Genomic DNA, 17451 nt, shown 5'->3' with positions numbered 1-17451 from the left:
CGGACATCGAAGGAGTTACTGAACTGAACCGACAGCAAACTCTTCGTTGGTTTGCAGGTACAAACAAATCTCGCTATGTAGGACTTGACAGCATCAGAATAAGTAATTTACTGGCATCACTACATGGCAACGAGGTTTCCCCAACCTATAATTATTTACCGAATTATCTACAACTTTTTATAATTAAATATTCATTTCAAAAGAGCCTGTGCAGCGGTTAACATTAACAAAGAAGTCAAATATCCTATGTCATTTTAAGAAATAAAGGCTTTGACGAAACGTTCACAATGGAATTATCACTTGAAAAGCATACAGTTAAAATGTTGTAATTCAGATATTATTGAGAAACTGTAATGATTCTCGATATCAAAATATCAGGATGTACTTTAATTCTTCAAGTATTCGCTTTGGGATTGATGAGGGATTATGCAATCGAAGTTGAAAGAACGAAATCAACGTGTTTGTAGTAAGGCACCGTGTCAAATGATTCCAATCATTACGTATAATCCTATTCATTCTCTCTCATAAGTACTCTGGTTTCTCTTCAAAACCACGAATAAATCTTTCGCCTTTTACTAAAGATTTCCGTGGAGAGGAACAATTTAAGAGTATTTACTCATTTTTCTAACCCTGTATTACACAGGGGAACAAATTATCAACATATTCAAACATATTGAAACTTGTTCCGATTCACAGATGTTTGTGTTAACGAATCAAATACATATTATGTCGTGAACAAGAAAGCAAAACGTATATGTTCACGAACAATACAATATATCAAACGGTAACTGGATATTACCTGTTTTTTTAATTGCAAATATTACTTTTTTCACATTAAACTCTTTCTCGCGCTATTGAGACGTCTGAAATGAGCCTTCGAAACGACTAAGTAAAATCACTGCTTTAAGATATTTGTATCTTTTCGGCTTTTGGCATTTAGGTGGTCGGACATCGAAGGAGTTACTGAACTGAACCGACAGCAAACTCTTCGTTGGTTTGCAGGTACAAACAAATCTCGCTATGTAGGACTTGACAGCATCAGAATAAGTAATTTACTGGCATCACTACATGGCAACGAGGTTTCCCCAACCTATAATTATTTACCGAATTATCTACAACTTTTTATAATTAAATATTCATTTCAAAAGAGCCTGTGCAGCGGTTAACATTAACAAAGAAGTCAAATATCCTATGTCATTTTAAGAAATAAAGGCTTTGACGAAACGTTCACAATGGAATTATCACTTGAAAAGCATACAGTTAAAATGTTGTAATTCAGATATTATTGAGAAACTGTAATGATTCTCGATATCAAAATATCAGGATGTACTTTAATTCTTCAAGTATTCGCTTTGGGATTGATGAGGGATTATGCAATCGAAGTTGAAAGAACGAAATCAACGTGTTTGTAGTAAGGCACCGTGTCAAATGATTCCAATCATTACGTATAATCCTATTCATTCTCTCTCATAAGTACTCTGGTTTCTCTTCAAAACCACGAATAAATCTTTCGCCTTTTACTAAAGATTTCCGTGGAGAGGAACAATTTAAGAGTATTTACTCATTTTTCTAACCCTGTATTACACAGGGGAACAAATTATCAACATATTCAAACATATTGAAACTTGTTCCGATTCACAGATGTTTGTGTTAACGAATCAAATACATATTATGTCGTGAACAAGAAAGCAAAACGTATATGTTCACGAACAATACAATATATCAAACGGTAACTGGATATTGCCTGTTTTTTTATTTGCAAATATTACTTTTTTCACATTAAACTCTTTCTCGCGCTATTGAGACGTCTGAAATGAGCCTTCGAAACGACTAAGTAAAATCACTGCTTTAAGATATTTGTATCTTTTCGGCCTTTGGCATTTAGGTGGTCGGACATCGAAGGAGTTACTGAACTGAACCGACAGCAAACTCTTCGTTGGTTTGCAGGTACAAACAAATCTCGCTATGTAGGACTTGACAGCATCAGAATAAGTAATTTACTGGCATCACTACATGGCAACGAGGTTTCCCCAACCTATAATTATTTACCGAATTATCTACAACTTTTTATAATTAAATATTCATTTCAAAAGAGCCTGTGCAGCGGTTAACATTAACAAAGAAGTCAAATATCCTATGTCATTTTAAGAAATAAAGGCTTTGACGAAACGTTCACAATGGAATTATCACTTGAAAAGCATACAGTTAAAATGTTGTAATTCAGATATTATTGAGAAACTGTAATGATTCTCGATATCAAAATATCAGGATGTACTTTAATTCTTCAAGTATTCGCTTTGGGATTGATGAGGGATTATGCAATCGAAGTTGAAAGAACGAAATCAACGTGTTTGTAGTAAGGCACCGTGTCAAATGATTCCAATCATTACGTATAATCCTATTCATTCTCTCTCATAAGTACTCTGGTTTCTCTTCAAAACCACGAATAAATCTTTCGCCTTTTACTAAAGATTTCCGTGGAGAGGAACAATTTAAGAGTATTTACTCATTTTTCTAACCCTGTATTACACAGGGGAACAAATTATCAACATATTCAAACATATTGAAACTTGTTCCGATTCACAGATGTTTGTGTTAACGAATCAAATACATATTATGTCGTGAACAAGAAAGCAAAACGTATATGTTCACGAACAATACAATATATCAAACGGTAACTGGATATTACCTGTTTTTTTAATTGCAAATATTACTTTTTTCACATTAAACTCTTTCTCGCGCTATTGAGACGTCTGAAATGAGCCTTCGAAACGACTAAGTAAAATCACTGCTTTAAGATATTTGTATCTTTTCGGCTTTTGGCATTTAGGTGGTCGGACATCGAAGGAGTTACTGAACTGAACCGACAGCAAACTCTTCGTTGGTTTGCAGGTACAAACAAATCTCGCTATGTAGGACTTGACAGCATCAGAATAAGTAATTTACTGGCATCACTACATGGCAACGAGGTTTCCCCAACCTATAATTATTTACCGAATTATCTACAACTTTTTATAATTAAATATTCATTTCAAAAGAGCCTGTGCAGCGGTTAACATTAACAAAGAAGTCAAATATCCTATGTCATTTTAAGAAATAAAGGCTTTGACGAAACGTTCACAATGGAATTATCACTTGAAAAGCATACAGTTAAAATGTTGTAATTCAGATATTATTGAGAAACTGTAATGATTCTCGATATCAAAATATCAGGATGTACTTTAATTCTTCAAGTATTCGCTTTGGGATTGATGAGGGATTATGCAATCGAAGTTGAAAGAACGAAATCAACGTGTTTGTAGTAAGGCACCGTGTCAAATGATTCCAATCATTACGTATAATCCTATTCATTCTCTCTCATAAGTACTCTGGTTTCTCTTCAAAACCACGAATAAATCTTTCGCCTTTTACTAAAGATTTCCGTGGAGAGGAACAATTTAAGAGTATTTACTCATTTTTCTAACCCTGTATTACACAGGGGAACAAATTATCAACATATTCAAACATATTGAAACTTGTTCCGATTCACAGATGTTTGTGTTAACGAATCAAATACATATTATGTCGTGAACAAGAAAGCAAAACGTATATGTTCACGAACAATACAATATATCAAACGGTAACTGGATATTGCCTGTTTTTTTTATTTGCAAATATTACTTATTTCACATTAAACTCTTTCTCGCGCTATTGAGACGTCTGAAATGAGCCTTCGAAACGACTAAGTAAAATCACTGCTTTAAGATATTTGTATCTTTTCGGCTTTTGGCATTTAGGTGGTCGGACATCGAAGGAGTTACTGAACTGAACCGACAGCAAACTCTTCGTTGGTTTGCAGGTACAAACAAATCTCGCTATGTAGGACTTGACAGCATCAGAATAAGTAATTTACTGGCATCACTACATGGCAACGAGGTTTCCCCAACCTATAATTATTTACCGAATTATCTACAACTTTTTATAATTAAATATTCATTTCAAAAGAGCCTGTGCAGCGGTTAACATTAACAAAGAAGTCAAATATCCTATGTCATTTTAAGAAATAAAGGCTTTGACGAAACGTTCACAATGGCATTATCACTTGAAAAGCATACAGTTAAAATGTTGTAATTCAGATATTATTGAGAAACTGTAATGATTCTCGATATCAAAATATCAGGATGTACTTTAATTCTTCAAGTATTCGCTTTGGGATTGATGAGGGATTATGCAATCGAAGTTGAAAGAACGAAATCAACGTGTTTGTAGTAAGGCACCGTGTCAAATGATTCCAATCATTACGTATAATCCTATTCATTCTCTCTCATAAGTACTCTGGTTTCTCTTCAAAACCACGAATAAATCTTTCGCCTTTTACTAAAGATTTCCGTGGAGAGGAACAATTTAAGAGTATTTACTCATTTTTCTAACCCTGTATTACACAGGGGAACAAATTATCAACATATTCAAACATATTGAAACTTGTTCCGATTCACAGATGTTTGTGTTAACGAATCAAATACATATTATGTCGTGAACAAGAAAGCAAAACGTATATGTTCACGAACAATACAATATATCAAACGGTAACTGGATATTACCTGTTTTTTTAATTGCAAATATTACTTTTTTCACATTAAACTCTTTCTCGCGCTATTGAGACGTCTGAAATGAGCCTTCGAAACGACTAAGTAAAATCACTGCTTTAAGATATTTGTATCTTTTCGGCTTTTGGCATTTAGGTGGTCGGACATCGAAGGAGTTACTGAACTGAACCGACAGCAAACTCTTCGTTGGTTTGCAGGTACAAACAAATCTCGCTATGTAGGACTTGACAGCATCAGAATAAGTAATTTACTGGCATCACTACATGGCAACGAGGTTTCCCCAACCTATAATTATTTACCGAATTATCTACAACTTTTTATAATTAAATATTCATTTCAAAAGAGCCTGTGCAGCGGTTAACATTAACAAAGAAGTCAAATATCCTATGTCATTTTAAGAAATAAAGGCTTTGACGAAACGTTCACAATGGAATTATCACTTGAAAAGCATACAGTTAAAATGTTGTAATTCAGATATTATTGAGAAACTGTAATGATTCTCGATATCAAAATATCAGGATGTACTTTAATTCTTCAAGTATTCGCTTTGGGATTGATGAGGGATTATGCAATCGAAGTTGAAAGAACGAAATCAACGTGTTTGTAGTAAGGCACCGTGTCAAATGATTCCAATCATTACGTATAATCCTATTCATTCTCTCTCATAAGTACTCTGGTTTCTCTTCAAAACCACGAATAAATCTTTCGCCTTTTACTAAAGATTTCCGTGGAGAGGAACAATTTAAGAGTATTTACTCATTTTTCTAACCCTGTATTACACAGGGGAACAAATTATCAACATATTCAAACATATTGAAACTTGTTCCGATTCACAGATGTTTGTGTTAACGAATCAAATACATATTATGTCGTGAACAAGAAAGCAAAACGTATATGTTCACGAACAATACAATATATCAAACGGTAACTGGATATTACCTGTTTTTTTTAATTGCAAATATTACTTTTTTCACATTAAACTCTTTCTCGCGCTATTGAGACGTCTGAAATGAGCCTTCGAAACGACTAAGTAAAATCACTGCTTTAAGATATTTGTATCTTTTCGGCTTTTGGCATTTAGGTGGTCGGACATCGAAGGAGTTACTGAACTGAACCGACAGCAAACTCTTCGTTGGTTTGCAGGTACAAACAAATCTCGCTATGTAGGACTTGACAGCATCAGAATAAGTAATTTACTGGCATCACTACATGGCAACGAGGTTTCCCCAACCTATAATTATTTACCGAATTATCTACAACTTTTTATAATTAAATATTCATTTCAAAAGAGCCTGTGCAGCGGTTAACATTAACAAAGAAGTCAAATATCCTATGTCATTTTAAGAAATAAAGGCTTTGACGAAACGTTCACAATGGAATTATCACTTGAAAAGCATACAGTTAAAATGTTGTAATTCAGATATTATTGAGAAACTGTAATGATTCTCGATATCAAAATATCAGGATGTACTTTAATTCTTCAAGTATTCGCTTTGGGATTGATGAGGGATTATGCAATCGAAGTTGAAAGAACGAAATCAACGTGTTTGTAGTAAGGCACCGTGTCAAATGATTCCAATCATTACGTATAATCCTATTCATTCTCTCTCATAAGTACTCTGGTTTCTCTTCAAAACCACGAATAAATCTTTCGCCTTTTACTAAAGATTTCCGTGGAGAGGAACAATTTAAGAGTATTTACTCATTTTTCTAACCCTGTATTACACAGGGGAACAAATTATCAACATATTCAAACATATTGAAACTTGTTCCGATTCACAGATGTTTGTGTTAACGAATCAAATACATATTATGTCGTGAACAAGAAAGCAAAACGTATATGTTCACGAACAATACAATATATCAAACGGTAACTGGATATTGTTTTTTTTTTAATTGCAAATATTACTTTTTTCACATTAAACTCTTTCTCGCGCTATTGAGACGTCTGAAATGAGCCTTCGAAACGACTAAGTAAAATCACTGCTTTAAGATATTTGTATCTTTTCGGCTTTTGGCATTTAGGTGGTCGGACATCGAAGGAGTTACTGAACTGAACCGACAGCAAACTCTTCGTTGGTTTGCAGGTACAAACAAATCTCGCTATGTAGGACTTGACAGCATCAGAATAAGTAATTTACTGGCATCACTACATGGCAACGAGGTTTCCCCAACCTATAATTATTTACCGAATTATCTACAACTTTTTATAATTAAATATTCATTTCAAAAGAGCCTGTGCAGCGGTTAACATTAACAAAGAAGTCAAATATCCAATGTCATTTTAAGAAATAAAGGCTTTGACGAAACGTTCACAATGGAATTATCACTTGAAAAGCATACAGTTAAAATGTTGTAATTCAGATATTATTGAGAAACTGTAATGATTCTCGATATCAAAATATCAGGATGTACTTTAATTCTTCAAGTATTCGCTTTGGGATTGATGAGGGATTATGCAATCGAAGTTGAAAGAACGAAATCAACGTGTTTGTAGTAAGGCACCGTGTCAAATGATTCCAATCATTACGTATAATCCTATTCATTCTCTCTCATAAGTACTCTGGTTTCTCTTCAAAACCACGAATAAATCTTTCGCCTTTTACTAAAGATTTCCGTGGAGAGGAACAATTTAAGAGTATTTACTCATTTTTCTAACCCTGTATTACACAGGGGAACAAATTATCAACATATTCAAACATATTGAAACTTGTTCCGATTCACAGATGTTTGTGTTAACGAATCAAATACATATTATGTCGTGAACAAGAAAGCAAAACGTATATGTTCACGAACAATACAATATATCAAACGGTAACTGGATATTACCTGTTTTTTTAATTGCAAATATTACTTTTTTCACATTAAACTCTTTCTCGCGCTATTGAGACGTCTGAAATGAGCCTTCGAAACGACTAAGTAAAATCACTGCTTTAAGATATTTGTATCTTTTCGGCTTTTGGCATTTAGGTGGTCGGACATCGAAGGAGTTACTGAACTGAACCGACAGCAAACTCTTCGTTGGTTTGCAGGTACAAACAAATCTCGCTATGTAGGACTTGACAGCATCAGAATAAGTAATTTACTGGCATCACTACATGGCAACGAGGTTTCCCCAACCTATAATTATTGACCGAATTATCTACAACGTTTTTATAATTAAATATTCATTTCAAAAGAGCCTGTGCAGCGGTTAACATTAACAAAGAAGTCAAATATCCTATGTCATTTTAAGAAATAAAGGCTTTGACGAAACGTTCACAATGGAATTATCACTTGAAAAGCATACAGTTAAAATGTTGTAATTCAGATATTATTGAGAAACTGTAATGATTCTCGATATCAAAATATCAGGATGTACTTTAATTCTTCAAGTATTCGCTTTGGGATTGATGAGGGATTATGCAATCGAAGTTGAAAGAACGAAATCAACGTGTTTGTAGCAAGGCACCGTGTCAAATGATTCCAATCATTACGTATAATCCTATTCATTCTCTCTCATAAGTACTCTGGTTTCTCTTCAAAACCACGAATAAATCTTTCGCCTTTTACTAAAGATTTCCGTGGAGAGGAACAATTTAAGAGTATTTACTCATTTTTCTAACCCTGTATTACACAGGGGAACAAGTTATCAACATATTCAAACATATTGAAACTTGTTCCGATTCACAGATGTTTGTGTTAACGAATCAAATACATATTATGTCGTGAACAAGAAAGCAAAACGTATATGTTCACGAACAATACAATATATCAAACGGTAACTGGATATTACCTGTTTTTTTAATTGCAAATATTACTTTTTTCACATTAAACTCTTTCTCGCGCTATTGAGACGTCTGAAATGAGCCTTCGAAACGACTAAGTAAAATCACTGCTTTAAGATATATTTGTATCTTTTCGGCTTTTGGCATTTAGGTGGTCGGACATCGAAGGAGTTACTGAACTGAACCGACAGCAAACTCTTCGTTGGTTTGCAGGTACAAACAAATCTCGCTGTGTAGGACTTGACAGCATCAGAATAAGTAATTTACTGGCATCACTACATGGCAACGAGGTTTCCCCAACCTATAATTATTGACCGAATTATCTACAACTTTTTTATTATTAAATATTCATTTCAAAAGAGCCTGTGCAGCGGTTAACATTAACAAAGAAGTCAAATATCCTATGTCATTTTAAGAAATAAAGGCTTTGACGAAACGTTCACAATGGAATTATCACTTGAAAAGCATACAGTTAAAATGTTGTAATTCAGATATTATTGAGAAACTGTAATGATTCTCGATATCAAAATATCAGGATGTACTTTAATTCTTCAAGTATTCGCTTTGGGATTGATGAGGGATTATGCAATCGAAGTTGAAAGAACGAAATCAACGTGTTTGTAGTAAGGCACCGTGTCAAATGATTCCAATCATTACGTATAATCCTATTCATTCTCTCTCATAAGTACTCTGGTTTCTCTTCAAAACCACGAATAAATCTTTCGCCTTTTACTAAAGATTTCCGTGGAGAGGAACAATTTAAGAGTATTTACTCATTTTTCTAACCCTGTATTACACAGGGGAACAAATTATCAACATATTCAAACATATTGAAACTTGTTCCGATTCACAGATGTTTGTGTTAACGAATCAAATACATATTATGTCGTGAACAAGAAAGCAAAACGTATATGTTCACGAACAATACAATATATCAAACGGTAACTGGATATTACCTGTTTTTTTAATTGCAAATATTACTTTTTTCACATTAAACTCTTTCTCGCGCTATTGAGACGTCTGAAATGAGCCTTCGAAACGACTAAGTAAAATCACTGCTTTAAGATATTTGTATCTTTTCGGCTTTTGGCATTTAGGTGGTCGGACATCGAAGGAGTTACTGAACTGAACCGACAGCAAACTCTTCGTTGGTTTGCAGGTACAAACAAATCTCGCTATGTAGGACTTGACAGCATCAGAATAAGTAATTTACTGGCATCACTACATGGCAACGAGGTTTCCCCAACCTATAATTATTTACCGAATTATCTACAACGTTTTTATAATTAAATATTCATTTCAAAAGAGCCTGTGCAGCGGTTAACATTAACAAAGAAGTCAAATATCCAATGTCATTTTAAGAAATAAAGGCTTTGACGAAACGTTCACAATGGAATTATCACTTGAAAAGCATACAGTTAAAATGTTGTAATTCAGATATTATTGAGAAACTGTAATGATTCTCGATATCAAAATATCAGGATGTACTTTAATTCTTCAAGTATTCGCTTTGGGATTGATGAGGGATTATGCAATCGAAGTTGAAAGAACGAAATCAACGTGTTTGTAGTAAGGCACCGTGTCAAATGATTCCAATCATTACGTATAATCCTATTCATTCTCTCTCATAAGTACTCTGGTTTCTCTTCAAAACCACGAATAAATCTTTCGCCTTTTACTAAAGATTTCCGTGGAGAGGAACAATTTAAGAGTATTTACTCATTTTTCTAACCCTGTATTACACAGGGGAACAAATTATCAACATATTCAAACATATTGAAACTTGTTCCGATTCACAGATGTTTGTGTTAACGAATCAAATACATATTATGTCGTGAACAAGAAAGCAAAACGTATATGTTCACGAACAATACAATATATCAAACGGTAACTGGATATTACCTGTTTTTTTAATTGCAAATATTACTTTTTTCACATTAAACTCTTTCTCGCGCTATTGAGACGTCTGAAATGAGCCTTCGAAACGACTAAGTAAAATCACTGCTTTAAGATATTTGTATCTTTTCGGCTTTTGGCATTTAGGTGGTCGGACATCGAAGGAGTTACTGAACTGAACCGACAGCAAACTCTTCGTTGGTTTGCAGGTACAAACAAATCTCGCTGTGTAGGACTTGACAGCATCAGAATAAGTAATTTACTGGCATCACTACATGGCAACGAGGTTTCCCCAACCTATAATTATTTACCGAATTATCTACAACGTTTTTATAATTAAATATTCATTTCAAAAGAGCCTGTGCAGCGGTTAACATTAACAAAGAAGTCAAATATCCTATGTCATTTTAAGAAATAAAGGCTTTGACGAAACGTTCACAATGGAATTATCACTTGAAAAGCATACAGTTAAAATGTTGTAATTCAGATATTATTGAGAAACTGTAATGATTCTCGATATCAAAATATCAGGATGTACTTTAATTCTTCAAGTATTCGCTTTGGGATTGATGAGGGATTATGCAATCGAAGTTGAAAGAACGAAATCAACGTGTTTGTAGTAAGGCACCGTGTCAAATGATTCCAATCATTACGTATAATCCTATTCATTCTCTCTCATAAGTACTCTGGTTTCTCTTCAAAACCACGAATAAATCTTTCGCCTTTTACTAAAGATTTCCGTGGAGAGGAACAATTTAAGAGTATTTACTCATTTTTCTAACCCTGTATTACACAGGGGAACAGATTATCAACATATTCAAACATATTGAAACTTGTTCCGATTCACAGATGTTTGTGTTAACGAATCAAATACATATTATGTCGTGAACAAGAAAGCAAAACGTATATGTTCACGAACAATACAATATATCAAACGGTAACTGGATATTACCTGTTTTTTTAATTGCAAATATTACTTTTTTCACATTAAACTCTTTCTCGCGCTATTGAGACGTCTGAAATGAGCCTTCGAAACGACTAAGTAAAATCACTGCTTTAAGATATTTGTATCTTTTCGGCTTTTGGCATTTAGGTGGTCGGACATCGAAGGAGTTACTGAAGTAAACCGACAGCAAACTCTTCGTTGGTTTGCAGGTACAAACAAATCTCGCTATGTAGGACTTGACAGCATCAGAATAAGTAATTTACTGGCATCACTACATGGCAACGAGGTTTCCCCAACCTATAATTATTTACCGAATTATCTACAACGTTTTTATAATTAAATATTCATTTCAAAAGAGCCTGTGCAGCGGTTAACATTAACAAAGAAGTCAAATATCCTATGTCATTTTAAGAAATAAAGGCTTTGACGAAACGTTCACAATGGAATTATCACTTGAAAAGCATACAGTTAAAATGTTGTAATTCAGATATTATTGAGAAACTGTAATGATTCTCGATATCAAAATATCAGGATGTACTTTAATTCTTCAAGTATTCGCTTTGGGATTGATGAGGGATTATGCAATCGAAGTTGAAAGAACGAAATCAACGTGTTTGTAGTAAGGCACCGTGTCAAATGATTCCAATCATTACGTATAATCCTATTCATTCTCTCTCATAAGTACTCTGGTTTCTCTTCAAAACCACGAATAAATCTTTCGCCTTTTACTAAAGATTTCCGTGGAGAGGAACAATTTAAGAGTATTTACTCATTTTTCTAACCCTGTATTACACAGGGGAACAAGTTATCAACATATTCAAACATATTGAAACTTGTTCCGATTCACAGATGTTTGTGTTAACGAATCAAATACATATTATGTCGTGAACAAGAAAGCAAAACGTATATGTTCACGAACAATACAATATATCAAACGGTAACTGGATATTACCTGTTTTTTTAATTGCAAATATTACTTTTTTCACATTAAACTCTTTCTCGCGCTATTGAGACGTCTGAAATGAGCCTTCGAAACGACTAAGTAAAATCACTGCTTTAAGATATTTGTATCTTTTCGGCCTTTGGCATTTAGGTGGTCGGACATCGAAGGAGTTACTGAACTGAACCGACAGCAAACTCTTCGTTGGTTTGCAGGTACAAACAAATCTCGCTATGTAGGACTTGACAGCATCAGAATAAGTAATTTACTGGCATCACTACATGGCAACGAGGTTTCCCCAACCTATAATTATTGACCGAATTATCTACAACTTTTTATAATTAAATATTCATTTCAAAAGAGCCTGTGCAGCGGTTAACATTAACAAAGAAGTCAAATATCCTATGTCATTTTAAGAAATAAAGGCTTTGACGAAACGTTCACAATGGCATTATCACTTGAAAAGCATACAATTAAAATGTTGTAATTCAGATATTATTGAGAAACTGTAATGATTCTCGATATCAAAATATCAGGATGTACTTTAATTCTTCAAGTATTCGCTTTGGGATTGATGAGGGATTATGCAATCGAAGTTGAAAGAACGAAATCAACGTGTTTGTAGTAAGGCACCGTGTCAAATGATTCCAATCATTACGTATAATCCTATTCATTCTCTCTCATAAGTACTCTGGTTTCTCTTCAAAACCACGAATAAATCTTTCGCCTTTTACTAAAGATTTCCGTGGAGAGGAACAATTTAAGAGTATTTACTCATTTTTCTAACCCTGTATTACACAGGGGAACAAATTATCATCATATTCAAACATATTGAAACTTGTTCCGATTCACAGATGTTTGTGTTAACGAATCAAATACATATTATGTCGTGAACAAGAAAGCAAAACGTATATGTTCACGAACAATACAATATATCAAACGGTAACTGGATATTGCCTGTTTTTTTATTTGCAAATATTACTTTTTTCACATTAAACTCTTTCTCGCGCTATTGAGACGTCTGAAATGAGCCTTCGAAACGACTAAGTAAAATCACTGCTTTAAGATATTTGTATCTTTTCGGCCTTTGGCATTTAGGTGGTCGGACATCGAAGGAGTTACTGAACTGAACCGACAGCAAACTCTTCGTTGGTTTGCAGGTACAAACAAATCTCGCTATGTAGGACTTGACAGCATCAGAATAAGTAATTTACTGGCATCACTACATGGCAACGAGGTTTCCCCAACCTATAATTATTGACCGAATTATCTACAACGTTTTTATAATTAAATATTCATTTCAAAAGAGCCTGTGCAGCGGTTAACATTAACAAAGAAGTCAAATATCCTATGTCATTTTAAGAAATAAAGGCTTTGACGAAACGTTCACAATGGCATTATCACTTGAAAAGCATACAATTAAAATGTTGTAATTCAGATATTATTGAGAAACTGTAATGATTCTCGATATCAAAATATCAGGATGTACTTTAATTCTTCAAGTATTCGCTTTGGGATTGATGAGGGATTATGCAATCGAAGTTGAAAGAACGAAATCAACGTGTTTGTAGTAAGGCACCGTGTCAAATGATTCCAATCATTACGTATAATCCTATTCATTCTCTCTCATAAGTACTCTGGTTTCTCTTCAAAACCACGAATAAATCTTTCGCCTTTTACTAAAGATTTCCGTGGAGAGGAACAATTTAAGAGTATTTACTCATTTTTCTAACCCTGTATTACACAGGGAAACAAATTATCAACACATCAGTATATTCTGTCAACCAATCAACCAATATTTGGGCTTGCGAGAACGGTGATATGTTTTTCTAGAAATTCACTTTTTATCTTTCACCTTTACTAAATATTTGCATAGAGATGAATAATTCTGAGAATTTTAAACCATGTATTACACAGGGAATATGGCAATAAGACAGACAATTTTCAAACCTATGACATGTTTTGTTATTTCTATTGGGTTTCGGTTTTTTTCCAAATACGCACTTTTGCAATAGCAAGCAAAATGTATTCGCACTAAAACGTTGGTATGTTATACAATAAGAGTAAATGTTCAGCTGATTGATTAGTGCCACAACATTTGTAACATTTTGCGTTGATAATAATCATCAAAGTTCCTTAAAAATAACATAATTAAGACAAAGTGTCCTATGCACACTAGGAAGTTTCTCTCTTGATCGATATCAATTAAAATGTTAAAAAACCTTAACGGTTTTTGAAACAATATCACATGCTGATGGGCAGTGGATAGAGGAAACAGAATCATTTTAGCACAAACATGCAGCATAATCCTATCTTTTCTAAATGTCGCTATAGCTGTCTTCCTAAAAATAGGTTTGAAATATCGTTGTTTAATATGCCATCATTCTTTCAAGAGATTAAAATACAAATTATTAGATCCTTGAACTATTTGTATAACAATCTTTATTGTTCTAAAACAAAACATACATGATACATACAAATCAAGGCTTGAAGTGATATATCAAATTGTTAAAGATAAATTAACTTCTAACCATTTACTTCAAAACTAAATTTTCATGCTGTATCTTGAGCGAATGCTTTTCATATAGAGAACTCAAACGGCCACGGGACACATTGATTGATGATAATTAAAGGAACAAAGCATCTTCAACATGATATATCGCAATGTATCACAGACATAGATAAACAAGTACAAAAATAAACATATGTACACAAACACTACCTCTCATCGATACAAACAATCCTTTGACAGAAAGGACATAGTGTATGCTTCATAAATATATGATTCGTGACTTTACAATTCCACCAAGCGTAAATATGTCAAAAAAATATTTTATTGTTTACAGAAATATGTTGTTTAAGTGGGACGATTGTAACATTGAAAACTGGGAACTTCACAAAAGGAGAGCAATAATTTAGGAATTACCTGTTCGTGGGCATCTGTAATACATGTATTTACCAAATATCTGGCATTTTTTAAAGGACGGATATAGTAATACAGCAGCATCAGCATCGTGGTTTAATTCACTTGATATCTTGGCTCAATTAATGTTGTTTGTACACTGCGAGACGTCATCCTCCACTACATCATGTCGCAGTGGAGCCACCCGCCTGAGCATCCGATGAGGTCTAATGACGATGAAGATACTGATGATAACGACGATGACAGATATGATGCTGAGACTTATAAGTCCACCACACGAGGCTTCCATTAATTTGGTGACCTAAGGACAAAAACAAGAGCAAGCTACAAAAATGTATATGAAGAATTATGAGAAAAATTTGCACTTGCCAACATCGTCGAGATATGGTCAGTGTCAAGTGGAACAAGAACAACTGACAAGTGTATCTGTCTACTTCTTCGGGTGAGACTTATGCCAATAAGCGACATTATGGCGATTGTCATTAAATCAAGCAATTGTCTATTTGTCATATAAACACCAAAACAACGAAAAATGTGTTACTCTCTTGAGCGTCCATTTATAAAGCAATAAAAACAGAGTGGTAAAGGCTAACATAGATATATCAAAAATTCCTTGATATGTTTACTTAAATCTGTTGAGGGGTTCGAGAGGTTCATAGGACACACAAACTTATTATTTCAAAAGTAGGCATGGGTGACCTTTGACTTTTATTCTTGGCCGTCATGATTCATACTAAATTTGAATTGAATCAAGCTTATCAATTATGCTATTGTCAAAGGGAGGTAAGTCCGATGAAAGTATTTCAGGCTCATAACCGAAGGCGAAGTGATAATTACATACCCTTAACTTAGTGAACGGTATAAAGATTAATAATTTAGAATAAGGCTGAAATCTTTGGGATGACAATGGAATTATTCTCATACAATAGTTAAAAATTTCATTGAGTTAAAAATAACCTGTTGCATAACATTGTACCAGTTACAAATGTTAGCATTCATTTGCGCTGCTTTCAATTGTATTAATATAATATTTCTGGAACGCTAAATATCAGCATCAATCAGTAACTTAATTGATTATTTCTCTCGATAAGACCATATTACAGAAAACAAAGATGTCTTCCATGGGCCATTAATGTGTCCCTTTGAAACAACATTTTTTTTTTATCTAAATTGACAAACAAGGTGTTTGACATTGTTAGGACGGACCTTGTCATGGTGGTGAGTACTAGCAGTCTCTGTGATGTGTATTAACGTTTCCCTCCAGTAAACGGGAAAGGGGCCCGCATTCACAGACACATTGTATGGAAGCATGCCAGGAGCGTTAAAAAAGCCGTCTTCCACCAATGCGTTAGTCTGCAGCCTGACAACTTTCCGCCAAACTTTTCCTGTGAAAGGTTCAACGTCCACCTATACAAGACAAATACGTGTTAACATGAACGATTCACTTAAAATTTTTCGGTAAGTATCTTAGTTTCCAAGAACCGCCTCTCTCAGCGCAGCAGCGAAACAGTTTAATAATAAACTCTTTTCAAGTGTCTGATTGGTTTTATGACAGAACAAAATTTAATGTAATATCATGATGACCTCGCTTCACTCACACTGACAGATCACTGATTGGTGTGAAATATGATGGTACACGATACAAGATGGCCCCGCGTGGCTAAGATTAATATTTATAGTAATATAGTCAACGGAACAGTGTGACTTATTCGTTCCAAAGTTCACCAATTATAAGTATCCTAACCAGTATCATGCAGCTGACTGTTCCCGAAGTTCTATCTGTAGAGATGATTAGCTAACATTATACGTTACTGGATCGGTTGAAAAGCCAACACATCACTTAGTGGAGCAGCTAAATATGATTTTTTGGCATAATCGTTCAGTTGGTGATACAAGCATGAAATTTTGTATGAATATTCTCTGTGAGTCACTTTTTCAGAAAAAAGTGCTGGCCATCAAACATTCCAATATGGCCGCCAAAAACTGTCATAAACGTTTTTTTTTTTCAAACTTTTGCCCCTATAAAGGACTGCTAATGCCGGGGTGGCAAAGAGGATGAGCTCAGTTGATCTAGGAGAACGAAAGCTACGAAAGTAAACCACAGAAGGAGGGTGGTGCAGATTTTATTAAGAGAGTGTATGCTGCTCACTACCAGGGCACCCTGGTAACAGACACTGCTGTGGAACCTTAGCACGGGGTTCAATATCAGCTAAACTCCGGTTTAGTATCCCAAATGCTATCTAGTCAGCCCCTAGGATTGGATAGCCGCACCTGAATGGACAGGATGTGCCAGCGCTGGAGAGTCAAGCCAAGGATAACAGGGGCTTTATTGTAATTCGGATGGTGTACAGATCGCACGGGATTTAAAAGATATTGGATGAACGATCGGGTTA

At 34.4% G+C, this 17451-nt stretch overlaps 1 protein-coding gene and 15 non-coding genes across 16 annotated transcripts in view; 15 read left to right on the top strand and 1 right to left on the bottom strand.

Moving 5' to 3' along the window:
* Positions 1–529: 529 nt before the first annotated feature.
* Positions 530–646, top strand: LOC132559006 (U5 spliceosomal RNA). The gene has a single exon (XR_009554581.1). It is a non-coding gene; the product is annotated as a U5 spliceosomal RNA (small nuclear RNA).
* An 828-nt stretch (positions 647–1474) lies between these two features.
* Positions 1475–1591, top strand: LOC132559005 (U5 spliceosomal RNA). Its single transcript, XR_009554580.1, has one exon. It is a non-coding gene; the product is annotated as a U5 spliceosomal RNA (small nuclear RNA).
* An 828-nt stretch (positions 1592–2419) lies between these two features.
* LOC132559004 (U5 spliceosomal RNA) lies at positions 2420–2536 on the top strand. Its single transcript, XR_009554579.1, has one exon. It is a non-coding gene; the product is annotated as a U5 spliceosomal RNA (small nuclear RNA).
* Positions 2537–3364: 828 nt separating this feature from the next.
* Positions 3365–3481, top strand: LOC132559003 (U5 spliceosomal RNA). Its single transcript, XR_009554578.1, has one exon. It is a non-coding gene; the product is annotated as a U5 spliceosomal RNA (small nuclear RNA).
* Positions 3482–4310: 829 nt separating this feature from the next.
* On the top strand, positions 4311–4427 carry LOC132559002 (U5 spliceosomal RNA). Its single transcript, XR_009554577.1, has one exon. It is a non-coding gene; the product is annotated as a U5 spliceosomal RNA (small nuclear RNA).
* An 828-nt stretch (positions 4428–5255) lies between these two features.
* LOC132559001 (U5 spliceosomal RNA) lies at positions 5256–5372 on the top strand. Its single transcript, XR_009554576.1, has one exon. It is a non-coding gene; the product is annotated as a U5 spliceosomal RNA (small nuclear RNA).
* An 829-nt stretch (positions 5373–6201) lies between these two features.
* LOC132559000 (U5 spliceosomal RNA) lies at positions 6202–6318 on the top strand. Its single transcript, XR_009554575.1, has one exon. It is a non-coding gene; the product is annotated as a U5 spliceosomal RNA (small nuclear RNA).
* Positions 6319–7145: 827 nt separating this feature from the next.
* On the top strand, positions 7146–7262 carry LOC132558999 (U5 spliceosomal RNA). The gene has a single exon (XR_009554574.1). It is a non-coding gene; the product is annotated as a U5 spliceosomal RNA (small nuclear RNA).
* An 829-nt stretch (positions 7263–8091) lies between these two features.
* LOC132558998 (U5 spliceosomal RNA) lies at positions 8092–8208 on the top strand. Its single transcript, XR_009554573.1, has one exon. It is a non-coding gene; the product is annotated as a U5 spliceosomal RNA (small nuclear RNA).
* An 831-nt stretch (positions 8209–9039) lies between these two features.
* On the top strand, positions 9040–9156 carry LOC132558997 (U5 spliceosomal RNA). Its single transcript, XR_009554572.1, has one exon. It is a non-coding gene; the product is annotated as a U5 spliceosomal RNA (small nuclear RNA).
* Positions 9157–9985: 829 nt separating this feature from the next.
* Positions 9986–10102, top strand: LOC132559022 (U5 spliceosomal RNA). Its single transcript, XR_009554596.1, has one exon. It is a non-coding gene; the product is annotated as a U5 spliceosomal RNA (small nuclear RNA).
* An 829-nt stretch (positions 10103–10931) lies between these two features.
* On the top strand, positions 10932–11048 carry LOC132559020 (U5 spliceosomal RNA). Its single transcript, XR_009554595.1, has one exon. It is a non-coding gene; the product is annotated as a U5 spliceosomal RNA (small nuclear RNA).
* Positions 11049–11877: 829 nt separating this feature from the next.
* Positions 11878–11994, top strand: LOC132559018 (U5 spliceosomal RNA). The gene has a single exon (XR_009554593.1). It is a non-coding gene; the product is annotated as a U5 spliceosomal RNA (small nuclear RNA).
* An 828-nt stretch (positions 11995–12822) lies between these two features.
* Positions 12823–12939, top strand: LOC132559007 (U5 spliceosomal RNA). The gene has a single exon (XR_009554582.1). It is a non-coding gene; the product is annotated as a U5 spliceosomal RNA (small nuclear RNA).
* An 829-nt stretch (positions 12940–13768) lies between these two features.
* On the top strand, positions 13769–13885 carry LOC132558996 (U5 spliceosomal RNA). The gene has a single exon (XR_009554571.1). It is a non-coding gene; the product is annotated as a U5 spliceosomal RNA (small nuclear RNA).
* A 1291-nt stretch (positions 13886–15176) lies between these two features.
* The window catches only part of LOC132558931 (uncharacterized), a 32893-nt gene continuing 30618 nt past the window's right edge, over positions 15177–17451 (bottom strand). Inside the window, exons 7-8 of the mRNA XM_060223550.1 lie at positions 16265–16465; positions 15177–15359 (exon numbers count right to left, since the gene is read on the bottom strand). Of these exons, the coding sequence (XP_060079533.1) occupies positions 15177–15359; positions 16265–16465 (384 nt within the window). The remainder of the gene's footprint in view (positions 15360–16264; positions 16466–17451) is intronic.

The sequence above is a fragment of the Ylistrum balloti genome, unplaced genomic scaffold, assembly GCF_031769215.1.
Source record: "Ylistrum balloti isolate Yb309-2 unplaced genomic scaffold, AGI_CSIRO_Ybal_v1 Utg370840, whole genome shotgun sequence".
NCBI classification, from domain to species: Eukaryota; Metazoa; Mollusca; class Bivalvia; order Pectinida; family Pectinidae; genus Ylistrum; species Ylistrum balloti.
Note: the sequence above shows the minus strand (reverse complement) of the source record. Positions and strands in the feature narration are given on the sequence as shown.